This window comes from Elaeis guineensis, chromosome 1 (genome assembly GCF_000442705.2).
Source record: "Elaeis guineensis isolate ETL-2024a chromosome 1, EG11, whole genome shotgun sequence".
In the NCBI taxonomy this organism is placed as follows: domain Eukaryota; kingdom Viridiplantae; phylum Streptophyta; class Magnoliopsida; order Arecales; family Arecaceae; genus Elaeis; species Elaeis guineensis.
The window spans coordinates 121,592,177-121,618,291 of record NC_025993.2 but is presented as its reverse complement, the minus strand read 5'-3'; the positions used below and the strand labels follow the sequence as shown (position 1 = coordinate 121,618,291).

At 38.1% G+C, this 26,115-nt stretch overlaps 1 protein-coding gene across 2 annotated transcripts; it reads right to left on the bottom strand.

Moving 5' to 3' along the window:
* Positions 1–1,664: 1,664 nt before the first annotated feature.
* Positions 1,665–25,588, bottom strand: LOC105038847 (zinc finger CCCH domain-containing protein ZFN-like). 2 transcript variants are annotated; one of them, XM_073261493.1, is made up of 8 exons: positions 25,201–25,588; positions 24,321–24,478; positions 14,434–14,496; positions 10,063–10,182; positions 9,599–9,895; positions 6,972–7,295; positions 4,288–4,392; positions 2,818–3,010 (listed from the first exon to the last, which is right to left on the bottom strand). In XM_073261493.1, exons 1-7 carry the CDS (start codon positions 25,283–25,285, stop codon positions 4,294–4,296), a joined length of 1,146 nt encoding a protein of 381 aa, XP_073117594.1. In that variant the 5' UTR covers positions 25,286–25,588; the 3' UTR covers positions 2,818–3,010; positions 4,288–4,293. The 2 variants fall into 2 exon arrangements, with proteins under 2 accessions (XP_019704167.1, XP_073117594.1); XM_019848608.3 differs by lacking the exon at positions 4,288–4,392 and having other exon boundaries at positions 1,665–3,010; positions 25,201–25,587.
* Between the last annotated feature and the right edge of the window lie 527 nt (positions 25,589–26,115).

Below are 26,115 nucleotides of genomic sequence, written 5' to 3'. Positions count from 1 at the left end.
TCTCCATCCAAACCAAGGTTGTTCATAATTTATTCATCACGTATGTAACGTATGTACAAGCCCAGTCCATCTTGTTCTTAATTCAGCATATAGGCCATGGTTTCAGTCTTAATATTTGACAGAGCTGTCAAAGTTAAACTTAGGAGTATCAGGTGGTGGGATGACCATGTTAAGGAAAACCAAGCAACCTATATGAACTGAACGGAGCGGTTAGAGACATCCCAGGTTATAATAACTCTTTCATTGGTATATGGCCCATTTGTTTTCTGTTTGATGATCAGTAATTTGAGAATACATGTGGGGAATATATAATTGGTAAAAGAAATGTTTGGTAAGTTTTTGGGATGGATAAGACCTGTTCTGGTCCTAAATCTTAAATATCGAACATTATCATGATGGTAATTGGAGATTTTGGGTTTTTTTTATTTCATATTTGCCATGAGGGTTTACTTCTAATTTGATCTCAATTTAGCTCCACCTTTATTCTTTTCAATTCATATGTCTATATCCTGAATGACCGTCTTAAAGAGTTTGCTTTATACAATAATACATGATATAATGTAAATGATGCATGAGAAAAGCCTGAAAATTTTTCCCAAGAATAGAGTAGTATATGAAATATGCTTCAATACTTTCTTTTTTTTCTAAAGAATTAAACAAGTGTTGTAGTCCCTTCTCTCTCTCTCTCTCTCTCTCTCTCGCCCCGATTCCTACTCCTGGATTGCATATATGAATCTAAAGCTTTTAACATTCACAGACCAAAAGGTAAAATAGATGTGGAGATATACGATGTAATTCAAATTAGTTCATATCTAATCATTCAAATTAGAGGTTCTCAGGTTACGGCTTTTTTCCATAGGTTGCCTTTGAATAATCACTGAGTTGCATAATTCTATTTCTTTGTTTCTGAAACTTCTCTCCCCCTTTTTTCTGCCATATATACTTCCTCAGAGCATCCACAAAAATCTCCTCCAACGGTCCAGGGACAAATATCACATTTTATTGCAAATAACATATCATCCAACTTGGCTTCCGTCGCTTGGTAACTTAACCGATTATTATTCCTATGCTTCTATAAAAACATTCATTGCTACTTCTGCCACACTCTTAACGGGCACGTTTTGTAACACCCAAGATTTTCAAGTTTATCACAAATATGCATGCAGCAAGCATCAGAAGAGGATCAACCAGAAATAATCTAAATATCAAAAGAAAATAAGTTTTCTAGCAATAACAATATTATGACTAACAAGCCTTATGCCATAAACATGGATAGGAACATGCACTAGAGTAGACGTTTGGTACCATACTGACATTTTGGGAAGTTCGAAGTTTCTAATCCCTATAGCCACACAGTAAATCTAATCGCGGTAAGTGTTGTTTTACTCATTTATTACAACAGTTTAGAAGCTTTTAGATAGGATTTAGAATTTTCACGCAGGCTAGAGCACAAGCATTCGTCAGATATAACAAGTTTGAGAGCATCGGAGATTATTTGCAAAGCAACCTGAAAACTTATATTCACTTGCACTAAAGACCTAAATCAGTATTGCAGGTGTATGCCTTGACTCTACATTTGTGACTATCTGAACTCATCCAAAGTCAGATGCTCTAAAAGACAATGAGATTAATGACATTCAGGAAAGAGTGGTGCAGGAAAATAATAAAGATGAATCACAAATACAATTTATTCATCAAACAGCAAAGAAAAACAAAGGTATCTCACGTTTGTGGTAACTCTTACAATGGCCCTCTGGATAAAAATGTTGCATATAAATGGTTCATCTGACAATAGAAATTTCCATCAGTCCTAATGACTGATTCTATGAAATTTCAAATGACTGGTTGGAAGGACCATAAACCAGAATTTGTATATTTTCTCATGTAAAAACCAACAAACAAGCTTAAAGGAAACAGCATGTGTATTCTCAAAGTTTCGAACCAGATAATCACATCTGAGGAAGTGCCGAACCATGGAAGATGCTGTTTAAATCAGATAAGGTATCTCCTTCAATAATCAGCTGATCCAGTTATTGATTCCATTACTCAGGTACAAGTCCGATCCTTTCAGTGTTTCCATGCATTTAACATATATAAATTTTAGTGTGTTGAACTGCCCATGTAAAATTTTTGCAACAGACCTCTGACTACCTACAATATGTGGGTGTGTGTGTGTGTGTGAGAGAGAGAGAGAGAGAGAGAGAGAGAACAAAAAATTCCCCACAACCCTACACATGGTGGAAACAAAGCTCAACAAGACCAAATTCTACCAAGGAACAGCTACTGAAAAGAGTAACAGGTGATTACAAGAAGATACAAGTGAAGAAAGACCGGATCATCCAGACCAAAATATTACAGGAAGCCATTACTGGGACGGACATGGAGAGAAGGGAATTGGTACAGCTGGAACAATTATTCTCTAGGAAGGACAAACAAGAATAGTGACCCCCTGCTAAAAGAGGCACATGGGCTTGCAATGCCAAGGAAACATTTCCTATTTTCTATTGAAAATGATGTGATGCAGATCTACAAGGTGAAGTATTGGAAATTTGGGAAATTGAAATTTAGGATTTCTTGGCAAGTGAATGCACTTTCAGATGAAAAGACCCAACTCATCATGCAAAGACCGTACTTCTCCAGCACAGGAACTCATTTTATGGAGCAATTCTCATAACCTTGTAGGTCAAGAAAAATAAGAAACTTGCTCAACATTTGAACTGGTATGTTATGCCTTGGCCTCCACATTTTCATCACCAGTAGCTATCTGCCGAGATTCTGATAGAAAAAGTCATCTGGACTTCCCTGTGCCAGAATCAGCAGGCCCTTCCGATGACAAGGTTAATGCAGGAGGTCCTGATGATGATCCCATCAGATGCCGAATGGTTGGGACATCAGCTGTAGATGATGCTGGAAAACCATATGTGAAAGTTCCCATGGGATGGTCAAATTTACAATTAGGACCAAATTTGCAGATACCATATCGAGAATAAAAGATGCACAAGGGTTCCCCCTGTTGGAAGCAGAAATACAGTAGTAACTTAGCAATATCCTTCCCATAAAAAAAAAAAAAGAAAAAGAAAAAAAAAAAGAAAAAAAGCCAACTTACGAACTTAACATAAGCATAAAAAGGTAAAACGATCAACACCAGATCCAAGTTATCATATATTATACACTACAAAACAAAAAACCTTTCAAAACCACATACAAAGATCTAAATATGTTTTCTATCATACTAGATATATGACAGATGCATATAAATGCATTAATCTACACTTGTCACATAAGTTACTAGCAGCCTTTGCATTCCTTGATTTTATTTCATATGTACCCACACAACTTGATGGAACTCCAAGGCAGCTGCATGGTTAGATAATCTCAAAATAAATGATCTACATATATTGAATAGCATGGAAGCAAGAAAAAAACTCCCTCAACACCAGCACAGCCTTTTCCGTCATCATGACAAAATAATGCAGGCAAACAAAAAAAAAGATGTGCAAAGTAACTGCAGTGCAACCACTTAAGCAAACCATGAATGAAGGACATCAAGATTCAAGAAAATGATGACTGGTGGACTCACACTTCTCATCAAATCTTTAAGAATGGAATTAATGGGTGCAAAATCAATGCCGAGGCACCATATTAAAGATCCAAGCTATTAATGATATGATCACTAAGACTGCAACATCAAAGCCTACTCAAATTTCCAGAATATCCTAGTCTTTCTTCAATCTTTTGGAAATAAAGGATATTTTGGTCTCTTGGTTCAGTCTATGTCTGTCTATCTAGTATTAAAAGATCCAAAGACTGAGCTCTTATTTCTCGTTTATCTTCAGTAATACCCCAGCCACCCTTGTTTCCACGTCAGATTACAAACCCTAAGACTGAGCTCTCTCCCTACATTTCTTAACCCCACCTCGAGTAGTACCACTTTCTTCAACATCTCTGGCCACATACCTCATCTTAGCGCACCGATGCTGATGCCAGACCTCTCTTAAAACATTTCGACCCTCACATGTTATAGATCAGAGATGATTGACTTTCCTAAACCCATCAGTGACTGACATTTGGGCAGGGCAATGAAGGACAGTCCTCATAAAACAAAAAACAAAGATCTAATAATAGAAATGGCCCGGAGGTCAAAGCTTTGGGTGCTGCGATGAGGCCCAGCCACTACAACTAAGTGGCAGAGCTTCCAGTGGAACAATGATGCTCAACCATAATGATCCACAGGACCACTCACCATGATCTAAAAAATAAAGCTTAAGGGACAAGGCAGATGGTCACCATGATTCAGCACAGAAGAGCTTCAATTGATTGGATGATGCTTGCGATGGCAGCAAAGCACCTGATTTCTAATACGTTGCTAAGAATCTTGCTTGTGTTTCTAATCTGCAAAAATTTGTGAAACTAACAATAAATTATTATTACAAAGAAATAGCATTCAATATAAAATCTCTTAATAATAAACTAGGTTCCTCACATAGAATCAACATCTTTAGTTAATTACTAAGACACAAATAGGATCTTATTCTATGAAGTTTGACATAGATAATATCAATTTCTAAACTTCTATACAAATCGTGTCAAACAGCAGAAAAAGAGGGGGGAGGGGAGGGGTGAGCTCCAAAACCTTGACAGAAGAAAATAAGCTACAAGGTTAAAAAGAATGAGAGTTCAGCACATTTCATGGTGCATGGAGAAACAGTAGGCAAAGATAAATCTGAAGTCCTGGGATGCAGAAATGAAAAATTAAAGGTTGAAGGCTAAACTCCTTTGAATATCCATTTCTCAGAATTAACATTAAAGAGTTCGAATTAAATCTAAATGGTATAACATGGGTTTATTCATAAATTAGTAGATATCGAATTTTTTATATGAGGTATGCTCAGAACATGAAGAGTGGCAAGCATGCAGACCATTGCATGTTAACTTTTATGTTGTATTTAGAATATCCTCCAAGTACACAGGCTTATTCATGTGCCATTATTATCAAGGGGGTTCATGTATAAAGACACTAATATAAACATATTCCGTATTGTTAAAACTGAGAGGCCCTCGTATAACTTGAAATCTATGAGCCTCATGAGTATCCCCTTGTATGCCATAACTTAGGAACTTTTTATCTTGTAATATAATTTATTAGGGATTTAGTGCAAGGAGATTGGAAACAAACCAACAGCACAGCATTTGAAGAACACAGCTTAGTTATATAGTAGCATTGAAGATTCTATATCTTGACCATCCTCTAAAACATAAGGACTTTGGTTATATGTTATTATTTACAAGGTATATCATGGGAAGAGTGTATTAACACAAACAAGACTTAGTTTTAAGATTTAGGTGTGCTTATATTAAAGGTCAAGTGTGATTATCCCCTTGAATACTAAAAGGACCAAGGACTGCCGAATTGTCTCGAACCGGACAGTTCAAGGCATATCAAACCAGAACGACCAATTAATGGGATGATTCATCACATGATTTGGCTCCTGAACCAAACCATGTTTTCATAAAAATCCTTCCCAATCCTCTCCCTCTCTCCTCGATTCCTCTCCTTTTCTCCCTCTTTGACGATCTTACTCGATTCTCCTCTCCCTCTCTCCCTTACTCGATTCTCCTCTCCTGCTCTTCCTTTTCCCTCTCCCCTCTCTCTTAATGCTCCATGATGACGACAACACCAGGTCAATTATAGCTCTATGTCAACAAGATAACAACAGCTATACAACAACCACAATGGATAGAGTTAGGATTCCATTGCCAATACCCACAAGGTCTCTCTCTCTCTCTCTCTCTCTCTCTCGATTCTCTTCTTCCAGTCTCTCAATTCTACTCTCCCTCTTTCTCGATGCTCCTCTCCTGATCTTCTACTCCCCTCTGCCCTCTCTCTCAATGCTCCATGACAATGATGACTCTGCGAAGACGGCTTTGCAATGATAATGGCTCCGTGGCAATTACACTGGCTAGGGATAAGGTTCCATGAAGATGATGACTCTATGGCTAGGGTTAGTGCTCTGTTGTTGCTTCCAACGAGGTATGCCTCCCCCCTCTCTCCCACTTTATTTTCTTCCTCCCTCTCTTCCCTCTCCCTCCCCTAGGTCCAGTATGCCTTAGCTCGGTACAATTTGGTACGAACCACACTGAACGGATTGCCGATTGGTACAACCTCCGATATTGGTTCAGCAAATCTTGAAAAGGACTTTCTATCTCATACTACAATTTGCAAAGGATTTTTGTGGAGAAATAGTGAAGAAACTAATCATGCTGCAAATAAAGATTGAAGTTTCGGTCACATAATAGAATAGAAAATAATTGACATTTCACTTTCTAAATATACTCACCTATATTTCTAGAACAAGTTAAATTCATATAGAATGGAAAAAACAACCTGCATGAACATGGAAATTAAATGTTTGTTCTAAATAAAAAACCAAATATAGTATAGTAGGAAGATATCCATTTGTTGGGTCACATTAGAAGAGAAAAAGGGCATCTCAATGCACAAGGCTCCACCATTATAAGGTCTGGGAAGGTCAGATATATGCAACCTTACCTCCGTGCGGGAGACCATTTCCATATTTTGAAACCATGATATTAGGTCATAATAAAGTTATCGCTAGGTCACTTTATAGAAGATCACTAAAAATGGTCAAAGAGTTTGTTCATATAATACTACCAGATCATGTCATCACACCAACCACAAAGTATATAGACATGAGACAAGATAACATCCGGCAATATCATTAATGTAAAAGTAACTAGATATGGTTCTTGACATGCATGGATATTTCATCAAAGCAATACTGAATTATGGAGGTTTACTAGATCATGACACTGCATCTATCAAAGATTATACATACATAGGATGTAGCCTCTAGAGTTATAAATATAACAGTAACTAAGCATGGTCCTTGAAATGCATGGATCCTTCAACAAAGCAGTAGTGAATTGTAAAGGTTTGTGATACAACTTACGGGACGAAGTGGAAGGCCCAATGGACTCAATACACAATCTGGAACAGGCATCAATCTCTCCCTAGGATGATGAAACCTACAGGCTGCACCAAACTTACAATCTCCAGTCTTCATATAGAATTGGCATTCAGGCTGGTCAGGCCTGTTAGGAAATATATTCTCCCTCTGCAAGGCATAAACACCCATAGGGATGGAGCCTAGCCGATAGGAAGAAAATGTCCCTTGAGCTCCTTCACTTGTTTCACTTTGGCGTGATGCACTGTAATATTCAGCAACTCCTGGTGTTTGTTGTCGGCTCTTTGGAGATGAAGACCCCATCTGCCCCTGCAGAGAGATCAACCAATACAAATCATGAAGGCATTGCTAGCAATTCCCACATGCATCGTTCATATAATATGCTAGACAAAACAGATGCAAAGTAAAAGAGATCGGTCAAATAGCAAAATTAATAGTCACTAGCAAACCCCAAAAGACAACATGAAAATCAAAATGGATCCATAACCACCTTATTTGTGCAATATCTCCCAGAAATGGAAATATTCGTAAAAGAGGAAGTCAGAGAATACAAAAGTCAGAGAGAAAAGGAGGCAAGGATATGGGTTCCCTGAACCCTAATATTTGATCTTGAAAGTCCTCAAGTTGATCCAAAAAGAAAATCAAAATGGCTCACCTGATGGAAATCATGGATCCACAGTTCCACACACATACTAATGTATGACAACAATCCTCATGATACAAAGGGGAAAATTTAGACTACAAAGAGGCTATGGAAATCAAACAAGAAATCAGTGCTCGTTCATGTTTAAAATACAACTATCTTCCTGTAGTAAGAATATGAAGACCAGGTATCAGCATAAAATACATACATGACAGGTAAACAGTTACTACACAATGTAGCAATAACCTTTGTTGTGGCGGAACCATTAGAATAATGTCATTAAAAAAATTATGATAAGTCTTTTTTCTGAGAGTGGGATCATCAGTTTTACTTATAAAAAAACAAAATAAAATAAATATTAGCTTGTTATTAGATCTATGAGTGCTACTAAGTCTAGGACTCTACATGATGGGAGCAACAAATAAAGTTCAAGAACCTTATCAGGTCCAAGTTGAGATCCACATTTATAATCAGCTATTTGAGAAATCAAATCAATGTCAAACATCAACCAAAAATGCCATGATGTAACACCATTTATGAAGTAAGTTCTCAAGACGACATGAAGATCCATCATGCAGGAACTAGTTGATACTTCAAATTTTACATCATGCATTATGCATATGCTTATACTTCTTTGTTTTTCTAGTAAAATCTGAAAGTCTGACAAAACCTTTCTGCCAGATATTAAGAAACCAAATACACAAACAGAACCCAAAAAGACAACTGAAAAATAAAACAAGAAAATTATTTGTCAGAGCATGAAAAGCACATGGTGGAAACTATGGAGAAAGCTAACCTTTTAGTGGCACACACTATCATCTTTCTTTTGATCTCATTCTTTATCTCTTCTTTATTCATATTCTCTCTTTGTTTGTGTGTGTGAGTTTAGGTGAGGGGAGGGTTGGGTATGGGGAAGAAGTAGGGCTATTTAGTTTAAAAAACAAGGCATACAGTTTATAATTAGATTAAAGAAAGAGAAAATAAGATGAAAAAAATGGGAATACAGCAACTTTGTCAGAGATTATAATGGTTAAAAGTTAAAAAATTTGGAGATGTAACATGGCATACAAGCTGCATTGATGAAGATCAAAAGGAAACATAAATAACAATGTCTTTTCTTTAAAGCAAGGTTCACAATCTCGATACTACATCCCATACTAGTACCATGCTGATAAAGTGTCAATACGCTTGATATAGGGGTCAATTCAGCATACCGAGACTCAGTACATCCCATGTACCAAGTAGTGCTAGTATGGTACAATACACCGACTACATAAAACAAGATAGGATAGAATAAATAATGATGAAAAAAATGCATAAATTATGACAATCATTTGTAACCTTTTCCAGTTTAATTACATGAAAAAGGAAAGAGGAAACTTAAGATGTGTGCTAGACTTCTAGTCTTTCCCATGCCCTTTAGCGAAAAGATGTTGAAGGAAAGAGAGTTCTCTTGTCTTTAACCACAATCACACAATTTGAGACAGAAAAAAATGATATTCAGTGTAGCATCTCACATTCAACTATTTTTCAGCTTTGTCAAATCCATGTAATCAATCATTTTCATGGCTTTTGCACTATTACTTCTGTTTCAGTGAGTATAAAGGTTGGTAAAAGATGACAAACATAAACAGATTCAGCACAAGAGAAACATGCAGATGAGGGTGTCAAACTGTGGATCTTCCTTGGAAGTTCACGCAGCCAGTTCATACCAAAAACAATTAAATGGTGTTGAATAATTTTGTTCCTGTATAATCTTTAACATGTATGAGCTTCTAGAACACAGATTTGACTATACATCTACATAATACATTTACAATCACTTGCCAATGTAACTTCCATGAAGTTTGAAGGAAAAAGGATAATGCATGTAAAAAGCAAAATGAACAAAACAATCCAGTAACATGCCACACGTCTCTCTATGAATCATGCTATTTCTAAGCAGAAGAAAAGGTGGAGCAAGACTTACAGGATATGGATTCCACCCAGGAACTTGAACCAACCCCTGAGGAAGAATCAGTTGAGCATAACTTGAAGGACCTTGCCATCGAGGGCTTGGAATGAAAGAAGCCCTTGACAAGGACCAGTTTGTCAATCCCCCAGGATAAGACTGCTGACCAGGGATTGTGGGGGAATGTACAGGAGAATAAACAGAAGAGCCACGTAATGCAACCATCGCATTAGAAGGTTGTGGATGGTGAAATTTACAAGTGTTTCCGAACTTACATTGTCCAGTTCTTAAATAGTATGCACATTCCTTCTCATTCTACAACAGGAAAATTTAAAAAAAATGGTCAACAATAGCCAATTACAACAAGAAATATAAAACATAGAAGGTAAAATTACATGTGATCAAAGTAGATATCCATCATTGCCACTTTAGCACTAATAAAAGCAAAAGCATAAAAGATAAATCAAACAGTGCGCACAAACCGGCCGAAGTGGATAGCCTAAAATGTTTAATTGAACCCGCCCAGCAATTCCAGCTTTATCTTTTGGGTGGTGAAATTTGCATGTAGCTCCAAATTTGCATGTACCAGTCTTCAAGTAATACTGGAAAAGAGTGGAAAGGAGAGGTAGTTATCCACCTTATGTTTAACAGCTTGGGTACTCCATAGTAACAAAAATATAACCAACTCAAGATAATCAAGCTCTGACTGCAACCTTTGCCATTAAATAAACTGCATGGCTCATCATAACTCTTTAAATCTGTTTATACAAAGCTTGCAATTTAATCCTTTTGAAAAATAATGTTAGCATATACCTTTGCCATTTACATCATACATAATTCACTAGAGAAAAAAAATAAACCAAGGGTGACCAAGTTCTAATGACATGTATATTAGCTTTGCATGAGGTGAACACAAAATAGTTGTATTTTGCTATAGAGTACACCAATTTTGGTTGATGATGGTTTAAGAACATAATACCCTGTGTAAATGTGAAAGGCCTATATTTAATGTAAAGGTTGTCATCAATATCACATTCAAGAGTACATTGTTCATTAGTCTCGTTAAAGTTTCGTTGAACTAACAATTTTTAAAACAAATCTTCATTCAAATTTTAAAATGTTCAATAATTCATCCAAGTTATTATAAATTTTATGCATAATCTTGCAACTTGTGGGGTGATTCATTTTTTGAGAATGATAACTGTATAGAGCTAAGTAAACAATAGTAATCAACACTTTCACAATCCTTTTTGCAGCCAAAACATAATACAATTCATATGTACACTTGGTGTGGACTAGAGGAAGAGTGATGTTCAGTCCAAATAATTGTGTCATTCCATAAATTTCTAAAGTTCATAAAATCCTTCCATTTTTCTTCTTTCCTTTACATATATATCTATATACATTAAATGCATATTTATTTGTAGAAGTGTGCGTGTGTGTGTGTGTGTGTCTATATATATATACATACATACATACATATATATATATATATGTGTGTGTGTGTGCGCGCGTGTGTGTAAAGTCTCTCAGATGGAATCCTGCACTTTTGTAGATAAACAAGGACACCAGAAAATAACCTATCTACAGAGGATAGGCAGTATTCCCTTGAGTGTTGCAACATTACATAAGAATCTTTCTCCAAGCTTTTTGCAATAGTTCTTCTCACCAAATTTTCTTTAAAGAAATTCATTTCGCATACTGTGATTTCTATTATTTTAAGCGATAACGAGTGCTACAGGGGAAGCTAACGCTAATAGTGCTGTGAAACCCATGGGATACATGGAGGAGCAAGTGGTATTGATGGAGGCAAGGGCAGTGACAAGGCTTACAAGGAGGTAGTGTGGGTGGGGACGGTGGTGGAGGTATGCTGCATGGTGGGAGAGGCGAAAGAGTAGAAGCAATTGAAGGCTATCATTGGTTGCCAGAGGCAAGGGAGTAAAGTAAAGGCTGAGGAGGGAGGTGGCGAGGCACATTATCTATTTCCTAGATTGAATGAAGGCAGCAAAAGCCCATTATGGCAGCCAAAGATGGGGATTGAGGTAAAGTCAGAGTAAAGGCAGAGGTGCCTAGTTAGCAGAACAAATTGGAAACAAAAGAAAGCAGTAACGATTGTACAAATAAAAATAAAAAATGGATAAAAAGGTGATCAGCTACCAATCAATTGCATGTTATTTCCTCCATAGAAAAACAGCTAGGATTTATTCAATAAATTTCATAAAACATAATAAGAAAAAGTATTGCATCCACAGATTGGCTGAATATCCAGTATGCCTAAGCTGCTAACAGGTTGCATCAGCTTCATGACAAAGCACATTGTTGTTAAAGGCACTCCAAGGTCCAAGCACTCACCTAGGTGAAAGCAAGGCAACCCTAAAGTGCCTTAGTAGTCCCTAGATGAGGCAAGTGTAGTGAAGTGACATCTACATGAATGCCTAGGAAAAAGTGATAGGCATTCGAGTGAGTGGCTCTCTAATTCCAACACTATCACTTGCATCCTTTCTGTGCCCTTTCCTTGAGAGTTTTGTTAATTTTACCTCGAAGGGTGTTTTTCTATAGTAAAATCCATATAAATGGAGTGATGGAGGAGGATGGTTCAAAAGAGAGAGATGAGGAGAATGATGATTATAAATCTAGTGGAGATGGAAGCGATGAGAGAATGATTATTATGATAATGCTTGCAGGCTAGAAGCTACTCTAGGATGTGTAGTGATTTACTTTTGATTGTTATGTTTTATTTACAAACATGTTTTAAAAAGTGACATTTTGATGATGCCATGTTTGAACTTTGCAGCTCCTATAGCATGTGGAGTGTTTAATTTTTGCTGCCTTTTTTAAAAACATATTACAGAAAGTGGTATTTTGATTTTGAAGTGATGTTTTGAAGATAGAATATCATATTTAATGTTGTAAATGGTTATGACTTGGGACATCAAAACTTGAATGATCAAACTTATGATAGTTGTGTTGTTTTTAGATATAAATAGTATTTGTTTGTAATGCATCTTTGCAAATTTTCATAAATTAGTGCTTTGCTTTATTCACATGAGCACCTTTTTGGTGCTTAGCTCCTTGGACCACATGGGTTTTATGGCCTTGAGGGCAGCTTTTGCTTTTGACAGCCTTAACAAAGGGTTCTAAGCCGATAGGTTAGAAATTTTAACAAATGTGATTTCAAATCTACATAGATGCCCCACCTTCAACGGTTATATTCTTTTATTCAGTTATTAGCTCATGTTGATAAACCAGAGATGTATACTGGTCAAAATTAGATATGAGAAGATTACCTATCAAGTCAATGAATCATAAACAGCTCTTTAATCAAATGATAGATCACAGCCATTCTCTTGCCACCTCATGCTAAATCCGCAATGTCATTCCAATTTTTTACAATCCCCTCTTCAACCCGCTCAAATCTTCTCTCATCTACCACCCTTCTGGAGGTTCACCCATTCTTCTCAACTCCTTTCTTCTCCCATCTCCTCCTTTATCCTCTCTTCATCTTCCATCTCCTCCTACTTTATCCTCTCCTCTTCCATTTGCACCTCGTACTCTACCCTCTATCCACTCCACCTCTTCTTCCTTCCCCACCTCATCTTCACCTCTTATCTCCAGAGCTAGCATCCCATATAAAGGCCCATTCCCATCACCCCAGCCCCACCAGCATCCAATGTCATCATCCATGAGGCCCATTGCAAGGCGGCCTTAGCCCAAGCATCCCACCAGCCCTGACAGGTCAGCAGATTCAGGTCAAGGAATCCCAGCCTACAGGTCCGGCTACTTGACCTTTGATAATGGTTGCTGACCTAGCTCAAACTATTGGCACCCTTAGCAATACAAAACAAATATCAGCTTGACAGGACATAATGCACACATTTTGCTGATTATCAAGCAATATAGGAATGATGTAATGTACCTAGAATTTTGATTATCTATAGATTGATAGCTAACCATCTTGAGGCAACTTACATTATTACGAGCTATATAATATTTATCCTAAACACTAATCAACAAGCCTTGTCCCATTTCTATGGGTTGACTTTATATATCAACAATGATATCTCATAGTTCAAGAATGTTCTAGCCAAAGCAAGTTAGCACAGCAAAAGGGCTGGCCATGGAACCAGAGGATAGCTGGAAGGTAGGGATTCTTTTATTATATGCATTTTAAGCTCATGCAGTCAGAAAGATTGTATAAAAATTCCTAAAGAATATATTAATAGATAAAATTAAAAAAAAAAGGTTCTCTAATGGATGTCTGTCAACAATACCCAAAAGGAAAATCATATACACGTATAACCAAACTTTATAATTTGTATATGACCTTCTCAACAATATCATTATTCCCATTCATCAACATTTGCTTGCACCATGTCACAAGAATATGCTGCTACACCAAAGCTCCAGTTTTCTCAATATATGGCAGCCTATTTACCTCTCTATGGATACCTATGGCACCATGAGATAATTTAAAGGCCCCACATGAATGCATTCAATCAAAACAAAGGCAGCTCAAGTTTATTCTGTTTACCACTTTCCTTCGAACAGCTTAAAGAACATAAGACAACATAGCTAAAACATGCAACTAATAAGAATTCAGGATTATTAATGTCTGAGGGAGTAATTTGGATCTGAGCATAAATGTAACATAATCACTTGCAACTTAGAACAACTTAAAAGCTATACAGCAGCAACTTACCACCTTCCACAACATCTATACTCTAGGGAAAAGTATGCAAGTTCTTGTAACATATCCTTGATATCCACAGATGATAATATATGACTAAGAGATGAATAAAAATAAGGAAAAACAAATAGCTCAAATCCCTGAATGATTTAGAAAGATGGTTTACCTGACATTCAGGTTGCCCAACTCTTTCAGGATAACCACCTTTAATTCTTGCAGCAGCAATAGCCTGACAGTTAGCAGGAACTCATCAAGACCATCAAACATGTGGAACTGTGGGCTTATGGTTACAAATTCAAACAAAAAATAATACATGAATAAAGGGTCACCTAAAATTATAAATGCATTCATCTAAGGTGTTTTAAAATCAATATCAATTAAAAAAAAAAAAAAGATATAACAACATCATCTAGATGCATGAAGCAATTCTTGTCTGTAATATAACAATTTGGCAATAGGAAATCTAGGAACAAAATCAGATCCTCTATATGCAAGCAATGATTTTAGACTATCATGCATAGGGGTGAAAGTGCACCGGATAATATCAGTCCGGATCCATTTTCATTTTCATATCTAAATCTATCCGGATATGGACAGAAATTTGAGCATTTGACCAATATCTGTATCCATATCCATATCCGTTAAAGAAAAATGGATTGGATATAGATAGACAATTATCCGATCCGTATCCGAATATCTTATTCATTTTGTAATCCTATTTAATTTTATATAATACTTATTAACTTTTAAGAAAAATATACAACCATATTCAAGGTTTTGAAAACCAGAACAGATGGCCATTCCGACTGGCCGACGGCACGGTCTGGTATGATTCCGTACCAAATCGGACCGATGCGAACCGAAACAAGGAAAGGAACCAGGAGGAGGAAAAGAGAGAAAGAAAGAGAAATAGAGAGAGGGAGGAACAAAGAAAAAGAGGGAGGGGAAAAAGCGAAGGGCCCGCCAAACAGCCTCTGACTGACCACTGTGGCCACCAGACGGTGCAATCCACGCACGCGGCACCACGGACGTGAAACAGAGGCGAGACCCCTGTTTCATGGGTTTTTTAAGAAACAGAAATTTAAGTGAAGCCAGCAAATGGTTTGCCGGCTTCACTGTTTTATAGATTTTTATAAAAAAAATTCAAAAAAATGAAGCTGTTTGCTGGCTTCACTGTTTAATAGATTTTTTTTAAAAAATTCAAAAAAATGAAGCCAGCAATCCGATTGTCGGCTTCACTAATTTTAATTTTTTTTAAAAAATCTTTTAAACAATGAAGCCGGCAAATGGTTTGCCGGCTTCATTGTTAATCCCCGTTTTTAAAAAAGGGTCACGCGTGAACCATGACGCCGGCGACGCCATCCGCACCATTTTCACCGTCCGATGGCCACGGCGACCACCCAAAGTCCTTCGATGGCCTCTCCGCTGTCCTGTCCTTCTATCTTCGATGGTCTCTCCTCTCTCTTTCTCGCTTGTTGCAGCAGTTCCATCGGACGAACCGAGCCGCGGCGGCTTTCGCCACCCTCCGACGGCCACAGAGAGCCACCGTCGACTTCCAGCAGCGTCCTCCGCTCTCTCCATCTCCTCCTCACTCTCTGCCTCTGTTTCCCTCTCTTTCTTTTCTGACACCGGCATGGGCTATTTTCTCTACCAAAATCATCTCAATTCCTCATCGATCCGATTCAACACACCTCGAACCGCAGGATTTGGGATGGTTCTGAGAATCTTGACCATATTAATATGCTATTAACTTGATTTATTGTCTACTTAGTAATATCTTTGATTCAGTAGTCATAAAATTTAATTATCCAACTTATATCCATATTTTTCATATCTGATTTATATCTGTATCTGTTTAAAACAAATATGGATATGAATTTTCGTATCTGACTAATATCCGTATCCATATTTCTATTCGTTAGACAAAACAAGTGTGGACATGGATATATTGGCATCCGATCTGTATCCAATCCGATTTTAGCCCTACTCATGCAACATACAAATCCTGCTATCTCACATGAGGACCCACATGTCCTTAATGACCCATGCTGACATTTGTCAAGTGTTGTGGAGCCTACACTACTCTTAATTTTTTCCCCTTTAATATAAAGGTTGCAAAGTGCAAACAAAAGTGAACAAAGATTTGTATTAGTTCTACAGCAAAAGGCTATCTTTTGTCCCTCGATCACAAGTGAAGCATTAATTGTTTTGCATAGAAATCAAAGCCACTTAAGTGCCTCGGTTGGTTTTAAAACAAAAGTTGACTCAATTAATTACTGTAATCTATGTTTTTCTTCTATGTGAATTATGGCTAAATTTAACCACAATTCACATCTTACATCTTAAGCCCCTTCAATTGTGTTCATTGTTGAGGCCATCATCTCAACAATTCTTTTGGTGCCTATCTTTATAGTTGGAGACTTCATGCACACTAATCGGCCCTACTATATGAAACTACCATGGTTATCAATTTAGCTTCCTTTTCCCATTATCCAGTGCCATCCCGATCTACATGCAGAATTATATTGCCACCAAAATTGCATTTGTGGCACTAGAAGACATTAACATTACTACATGTGGTTTGTCGTCTCAGTACCGGACCTCGTACTGGCACTATCATATTACAATGTCCATACGCAGTTCGTTATGGTACAAGACAGCATATCAAGTGTTGGTATGGTACGAGATAGCATGCCGGTTCGGTACCGATAAGATATGCCCTATATCAGATGGTACAGCAGACTATGAGTGCATCGTTGTTCTATCTACCTCTCCTTTATTGCATAAAATGTGCATTGCATATGGCTCTTTGGTGGAACCTAATTTTTCTTCTATTGTACTTGTTCGTGCAGAATTCCGCTGAAGCCGGAGTTGCTGGAGTTGAGATGACCGCGGTCGCCGCCGGGACCTGCAAGGGAAGTCTAAACCGGAGTTGAGGATGCTCCGGCAAGATCCTCTGACGCTCAAGTCAGTACTCTGCTTCAACAGAAATGGAGTGCTCGAGTGAAAATTTTAGCAGAATTTTGAGATAGAGTTTTAAGCTTAGAGAAGAACGTATATGGAGATCCCTTTTTATAGATAGAGAGCGTAACCGATTGACAGCAACGTCTGTAACCGCCTAGTAGTGGGCCGTTCAGAGCCGCGCGGAGTTTGTTACGGAGAGTAATGACGTTAGGGATCGTTCAGGACTACGTGGAGTTTGTTACGGAGAGTGGAGTGGTATCCGTTGTCGCGACTTGCCAGAGAGTGGTAGAGCTCGGAGAGTGGAGTGGTGTCCGTTGTCGCGACTTGCCAGAGAGTGATGGAACCACGCGGAATCTGTTGCAGAGAGTGGAGTAGGGTAGTGGCCATTGTCGTGACTTGCCAGAAAGTTCGAATCTGTCGGCTGGAGCTCGGCTGGGATATCTGATGGAGCGGAATGGCTCTCTACCCCGTCGATCTAGAAGAAGCTCGGATGTTTCTGAGGCTGCTGACGAGTCTACTATTGTCAGACGCCTCGGCGTTGATGCCACAGGCGGGAGTCATCTGCTGTAGAAGTTCGGATGGAGACTTTCCGTTGGTGAAGTCCGGTAGGAGTCTGATTGCTAGAGAAGTCCGTCTCGGATTCGCCTGATGTGGAAGCTCGTCTGAAGATTATCCGCCGGAGAAGTCCGGTTTCATGAAGAATCTGACGGAGGATCGGCCGGCGGTGGACTTCGGATGGCGTTGGGATGTTCGGCAGACATCGGAGGTGATCGGTCGTTGTAGAAATCCAGCTACCGGAGTCCATCCGTCGTAGAAGCTCGTCCGATATCCATCCGCTATGAAAGTTCGGACGGAGTCTGATTTTTATAGAAGGCTGAAAGGAGACCACTTATTGTAGAAGCTCGATCGAAAATCGATTGTCGTGGGAGCTCGGAGTAGCGACTTGGCTGGTGGGTCCTGTCTCATTGTAGAAGCTCGTCTGGGATCCGGCTACGAAGAAGCTCGGTTGAAGTCAACCTATAATAGAAGTTCGAAAGAAATGTATTTACAGTAAAGGCTCGAATGAAATTTGCTTACAGTAGATATCCAGGGTAGACCGCCCGCTGTAGGAGTTCGGAGTAGACCGCTCGTAGTAGAAGTTCGACTCTCGCAGGAGCTCAGTTGGAATCCTGAAAGCGGTCGACTGCTGTAGAAACTTGGATGGAGTCTGATTACTGTAGAAATCTCGTTGTCGGAGAAGCTCGGATATTGACGAAGTCCGAAAAAAGTTTAAAGAATAGTTGATCACTGTAGAAGGTCGGCTGATAGTGAGGTCCAAAGAGCCTTTGGAGCGGCCCGATAGATGAATAGAGAAGCTCATTGTCGGAGAAGTCCGGATGGTATTATTAAAGCTCAGACAGTCGAGGGGGTTCAGAGAGACGCCACACAAGGTCGGAAGCCGGAAAAGCCCAGGAAGAGTCGATCTTTTACAAACTTCGGTCGGAGGGTATTTTATAGCCAACAGTACTAAAGAAAGCAATAGCATTTATGTGATCCAGATTGTCGAGTAATCTTCCATTATTTGGACCCAAAAGAAAAAAGACAGTTCTATTGCTCTATATGTCTTGTTTGTTTTTCAGCTATCCCAAAACTCCTTTCTGATGTTAACCAGATAAAGAAAATATAACCTCTCTTTCTTTTATATCATAAATACCAGAAAGAGACTTCTGCTGAGGAAAGAAAATTGTCAGCACCTTTGCAGTTTTGAAGTGAATCACACAGAAGATTGGATTTGAAATGGCCTTTATTTCATCCTTCTATCCATTAAAAAATCTCATGTTATGAAAGGCACAACAATACTTGCCTGCATCGATCAAACTCAAAAGGCCATGCTTCTAAAACTTTCCATTCATATTCAATATAGCACCAAGCATGAGGGATGCTAAATGTTTAGTAATTTCTATTCTGACCAGAATGAAAGATAGCACTGAGGCATTGGCATGTCATATGTATATGTAAGATATGTACATAATTCATCTAGATTATCTTGACTTGATGATTGACAATAAGAAATAGTTCTATTCTATCAAATAAAAGAAAACATGAACTGGCATTTCAGATGGATTTTCAAGAAGTCTCTAGAGTTTACACTTTTGATTGCTACAAATTAAAGGCCATAAGCTTGGACTCCTGCTGACACAAAAAGACAACCATGTCCATGTCTTCTCTCCCAACTCATAAAAGCTAAATTATTCTTTGTATATAATGCTTTACGAGGGTATTGCAAAGTTTTAGTAGTTTTGATGCTTCTACATTAAATTCCCCTGCTTCAGCCTAACAAAAAGAACTAACAGGAAGGTGAATCATAACCTTGATGATACTGACATAGTACGATGAGCAGTTCTTTCACCTTGCATTATTGGGCTAAATAAAAAGAGAATCTCTCTCATAGGGTCTCCATAGAAAGGTTTGGGATCTTCTAACCAATCCAATATGGTTTCATATCCTTCAGACATAAAGCCATTAAAGAACCAGATTTCATGTTTGGGTGGAGAAACCTCAAGTTCAGAAGATAGATGTGAAGATTCCACCATAGAAAAGAAGTATTTGAATCTTCTTTTTTTTCCCCTTTATTATCAAGCTTGCCTCTTTCTGATGAAACCACTGCCTAGCAATATAGCACATCATATCCCATTCTCACAATGCCTTGGACCATCGACTCCAACCAGAGTTCCAAACACCACTCAAACTGCTCCCTTCAACCTAGGAAAGTACTCTCTCTCTCTAACAACATGCTCCCTTTTCATCCTTTATATCTCCCAAATGCCACCTGAGGCCCACCAGCATCACCATCCCTCATCATACTCCATCTCACACCTCAGCCCTATTCAATAATATTATTTCGTAATTTTTCAAGCATTCATATGTTCAGATTGATGTGAGTTTAGAATCCTACAAACTAAGGAACTGGAGGTCTTCTAAGAAGTATTTCTTTTGTAATTGTATCACATTTAGATGCTAACTTGGTTCTGTTAAATAGATAAAATTTTTCATTGATTTTGTTGAGCATTTTCATTTGCTTGCTTTATTTGTATCTCTAAATATGTTGTTAAATAAGAAAGTAAAAACCTATTTTGTTGTTACTGTTGGTGGTAGATCTTAAGTTTTTGTCTAGCTTATAATACTATGTTTTAATTCAAAGGTCTATTTATGCTCTAACCATCCAAATACGAAGGGTTAAAACAAGAAGGGTTTTTCTGCCATTGGATAACAGGCATCAACCCCTGGGATGAAAAATCTAGATCCCATAGTTTTCACTCTTTCTACCCTATGAAATAGAAATTCCAACTACCCAAACAGGACCTTTTTGGTAGATATACACTTTGTTCAAGTGTTCCACCATGCTCATTGCCAAACTCTTAGTGCAGCTAGCAACATCACAGAAGTGGAGATACTCCAAACATGCAAAAGGAAAGAAAAAAGTGGTAGGCAGTATAAATGCAACCTTGAGTCTGGGACTAGGAATCAGAAAATCTATTATTCTTCCTTTATACTAACATATTTCAAAAAGAAAAAGAAGAATAAAAAAGAAACATGGTTCCTCAATTCTTCACCATAGATAGGCGGCAAAGGAAAAGGTACATGTTGTAGAATAGATATGGCAGTTTTCATAAAACTTGCTTAATCTCACAGAGTTACAGTTTCTCTTCATTTACTAAAGAATAGTTAAGAATACAAAAGCTACATACAAATAACTTTTTCAGCCTTCCTTCACCTATTAAAGAATAGTTGGATAGTTCGAAGCCAATTCCATGGTTAAGAACATTTTTCATCAATAATAGTGGTTGGTTTTGTGATGCATATAATACAAACTAAAGAATGACATGAGATCTTCTCTTTCACTTTCTTAAACTTTTCAAAGGTCAAACTAATGAAACAATCAAGACCTATGTGGATTCGATAGTCAAGCTACATTAAGAAGGAACAAAATATCATGCAATTTCAACACATGGTTTACTGTACCAACCTGCCTTGCCTAGTACCGGGCATACTATATGGTAAGGTACTATTATAGTAGAAGGGCTCAATACTGTATTGTATCGACATATGGTATAGTTTTTGTCTCATGTCTTGTAGCACACCATGTGTCAATACAAGGGTGCATGGAATGCTGTACCGCCCTATACCACCCAACACAGGACATACCGTACCATACCGATATACCATCTCGGAGTGTATCGACACCATACTGTACCGCATACTGATATTACAGTAGAATTTAATCGGTACGAGATCCGATACTGAAATAGCGAACCTTGCAAGAATATACTATAGCCATATGTTATCAGTATGGTTCCCAATACAAATACAACAAACCTTATTTCAAGAGAACATGTATCCAGTGTTTGACAAAATTAAGAGATCTATATTAAAGGTTATAACACCAAAGCTTTTAAAGAGTGTATGCATGAAACTAAGTATAGTATTTAGCATTCCTTCTTCATTCAATGCAAACTCAGCTCACCAACAAACTTGAATCACCATCCACATTGTTCCCCTCCTTTGAATGTTGCATTAATTTTCAATCAAAATGTATGCTCATGAACCCACCTATGTATACCTTCTTAAGGATCCTTCTTTCACACCAACAATTTGACTACATCTAGCAAGATCAATCAATTGATCTAGAATCAAACTCTTAGTATGTTATCAACTTTGAGTTTGAGGGCGTCACTGCAAAAATGCGCATGGTTGTTTATAGTGGTGGAGCTAAGATTTTTCCCAAAGAGGAGAAATAATACCAAACAATGATCCAAGTTTTTCTGCTCAATTTAATTTTCAAAAAAATGTTTATGTTTATTATGAATTTTAAAGATTTGGACATCATGAAAAGCTAAGCATGAGTTAGGTTTTAGGCTACCAGATGCCACAATGCCATTTCCTATAATTGCCAAGAGTTATTTTGCAATTCCAATAACTATCAAAGTGCCATAGACCTATAAGTATGAAATTGGCAAGCTTATTCTACATTCTTCCTTAGTTACATTTATTGATCCTTAAAAAGAGTGTTTTAACAAAATTTATGATCATTTATTTCTTGTTTCGAAAAAAGGTTTATTCATCAAAGTAGTATTATTATATTAGTATAGATTAAACTAAGTTAGAATAATAGTTTCAAGATCAGAGATCTAAAAAAGGTGAGACCCAAATAAGGTATCGACAGAGTCCTCGTATTAAAACATAGGAGGTATAGATATGAAGATAAAAAGGATAAAAAAAATAAATGACTACTAAGTGGGCTATCAAGGAGATTGTATTTTTTCCTACTCAATCATCTTTTCCTCCTCCCCTTCTTCTTCTTCTGACCTATATCAGCTAAATATTGATGGGAATAAATGCGGGTCCTCTAAAAATGTAAATCTAATGGGAGTCACCAGGTACAAAGCAGCAAGTTTTAATCACTAATGCAAGCTAAATTATCTACCATGTACACAAACAGGTTATCATAACAACCTACTACATGACGATAGGGGAACCTGATTTTAGGGAAAATCCATAACTACTCTCCCATAGTGACTAACCTCATAATTATTTTTTAGGGGTGGGTCACAATTGATTGTTTACATATCATGCATATGTTCAACTATACTCATATATCTTATGTTGCCACCAAATATTCTTTGTACTTTTTATGAAATTTTACACATGTCATATATATGGAATGTGAACATACATGGCACACTTGCCTACGTGAGTATTATTATGCATGTTGGACGAATGCGTAATAAGATAAGTAGTTCACTCCCGAACTTACTCTCAGAGTTTGTTGGTGAAAAGATCCACCATACTAAGCCATACGAACCACACCATCACGTACCGGTAAGAAACCAGCATAGTATTGATTTTCAGTTGGATATATGACCCTAAATGGTCCATTGCAGTTTGAACAAAGCAGAACTACCCCATACCATCTAGTACCAATCCATATCACTTGATTTTGGACAATACCATGTCTGGAGTGACAAAAAAGTGTTAAGAGCATGTCTCGATATCGGTCACATATCAGATCATACAGGCCATACCATTACCGGTAAATACTAGCCCCAGGAACAGACTTTGGTAAAATTATTCACAAAACTAATTTTCCAAAAGCAAGAACACCAATAGATAATAAACAATAAACAACTAAGAAAAGAGACTTCTTGTATGCAAAACATGTATCTAAGTTATAATTTCCTCACCAAAAAAATGGATTTTACATTGAGATATGGAAGAGAAACCAACAATTTATACTTTTCAAATTACAACAGCTTATTCCAAGAAATAGGAACAAAGCAAAATACATGGTATGTTACATCCATAAATTGTATGATGGCACATAAATCAGGGACTTGTTGAAACTATGTATGTCAAGTACTTATTACTTTTTCATCAAACTTTCTTCTCAAGGTGTTCATCTAACTCCCTTTCATAAATTGTTTATGCCTACTTTCTGTTTATCAGAGGTGATCTTGTAATGGAAATGGGGCAAAATGACAAAATCAGAATAAAACAATTAGACCAACATCAAGGATCACCATCAAAATGAGAAATTATGTTACAATGACCAAAAAGGGTCACAACCCAAAATCGTACAGCTGTCCACCTAGAATCATACTACAATCTAACCAGAGTTTGTTAAGTCACTTCAAAAACTGTCATCTAGATTATGCTTCCCCAATAGGGAAACAAGAAGTTAACCCACCAAAGAAACTGATGCCAATATGGAAGTTAAAACCCCTAGTCACAATGATTCGCCCACCGAATTGCACAATTTTACAGGTATGTACAGAATAACATATAGATGAGGCTATGTAAAAAGTCAGTGCTAAATAGAAAGAAGAGATTGGAGACAAGATAAATGCAAGACATGAGTGGACAAAAGCAGATAACCAATAATTAAAAAAAAAAAGAAATACTTACTTTGCAGTTACAAATATGCTGATTATACTAACCAATGTCATCGTCAGAAAAGACCACAAAGACATGAGAAGGAAGAAGCAGAACCACATTGTTGACATTTCAAACAGTCAAACCCAACAGAGATAATCAAGTAGGAATTCAAGTTACCATCTTTCTATTGGGAGGGTGGTTAAATTTGCAAGTCATTCCAAATCTACAGAGGCCAGTCCTGATGTAATAAGCACAGTCTGGCTCTCCTGGACGCTTGGGATAGGGTCCAGATTCCATCAGTTCACTCCCTCTCAAATTCATTTGCCAAATTGCCTCTGCAACAGCACCAGATCGATATGTTTCAGCATAAAAAGACCATGATCAATAATTTTTCTTTTCTTCTTTTTGGAAGAAAAAGGTACCCAGGGGATGACCCAGCTGACACTTGGGCAATAAATTAACAATACAAACAATTACAGAGGAACATCTGAGGAAAAAATAAGAATTTGTAACCCAAAAGGAAAATTGTAGGAAGATAAGGAACCATTTACAAACCAAAATACAACAAAACAATACGAATGCTTTAAAAGTCAGATAAGAGTTTGAAACATGGGATCACATGAACGTGAAAGAATAATTTTCAACTGCAAAGATGAAAAAGGCAACCAAAACAGAAAGAAAGTCACACAAATTACTAGAAGAAACGCAGAAATAATTGTAACACAAAACACAATTTACCAAAATACTTAAAAAAAAAAAAAAAAAAAAAGCTTCCTTTCAGTGAAAAACGATCAGCATTCCACATTTGGACATTAAAACACCCATAATTCCATTGATTCAAAGCAAAAGGAACGCTATCTCAGAATGAGAGGGGAAAAAGATCAGCATCCATTAGACCAATGACCAAGAATTCCAGCAATAGCCGTAGTAGATTGAACAAAAAGACGCCCACTTTCGATCCATCCACACCGAACTCACAAAACAAGTAACAAGACAACAAGCCCAGCACCATCAGCATTCCTACAGTGTACTGAACACATGAAACCCTAGCCCTCACCTTCCTCGAGCGACGATGATCCCTCCGTCACGTCCGCTGGCTGCCTCGCGCCGTGCATGTGGACTCCGTTGCCCTCGTACTCCATCCACCACCCCCCATCACCAGATCCCCGCCGGACCCCACACTCCCCGCCGCCGCCGCGCGCGTCAGATTCCAGCGTCGTCGATCGCGGAAGAGGCCGCGGAGGAGGACGAGAAGAAGCCAAAAGAGACGACGAGGAAGCGAGAGGACAAGAAAAGAGAGGAGGGAAAGTGGAAGAGCGATAGCGACGAGGGCAAAGAGGAGACGCGCTCTCCTCTCCACGAACCCAGAATGGAATAAAACCCAGCCATCCGCTCCGACAACCAGTCGTTCCCTCCCCCTTTCCCACCCGCGCGAGCAAAAGCGAGCTGTCTATAAATAAATATATACATACATATATATATATATATATATATATATATATATATATATATATAATAATATATTATTAGTTCCAAACCCCCCGGAAACCGGAACCCCGAAACCGTTTCTTGGAACTGCCTCCCTCTCCCTTACATCGCGAGGCACTGTAACACTATGCCTCGCGGACTCCTTGCGTCAGCATTCGTGTGATTTGATGGATCGGACGGTAGGATGAGCAGGATTAGGTTAAGCCACGGTCGACCGGGGCGGAGGGGGAGGTAGGGAGGTGGAGAGCGTGGGCGAGAGAAGCGGGTGGGGGTTGCTGGGTTCGGCATTTAAGGCGGCGGAACCACGCGTGCGGTGCGTGGGGGGAGGGTGGAACCCGGGGCCAAAAAGAACGGGGAAGAGACCACCACGTGTACGATTCGGATACGGTGCACTTTTTTCTTTCTCTCTTTTTGGTATTCCATGCACCGACATGACATTGTGCACCACTGGGTCCCAGATAGTAGTTAACTAGTTATGCGTTCA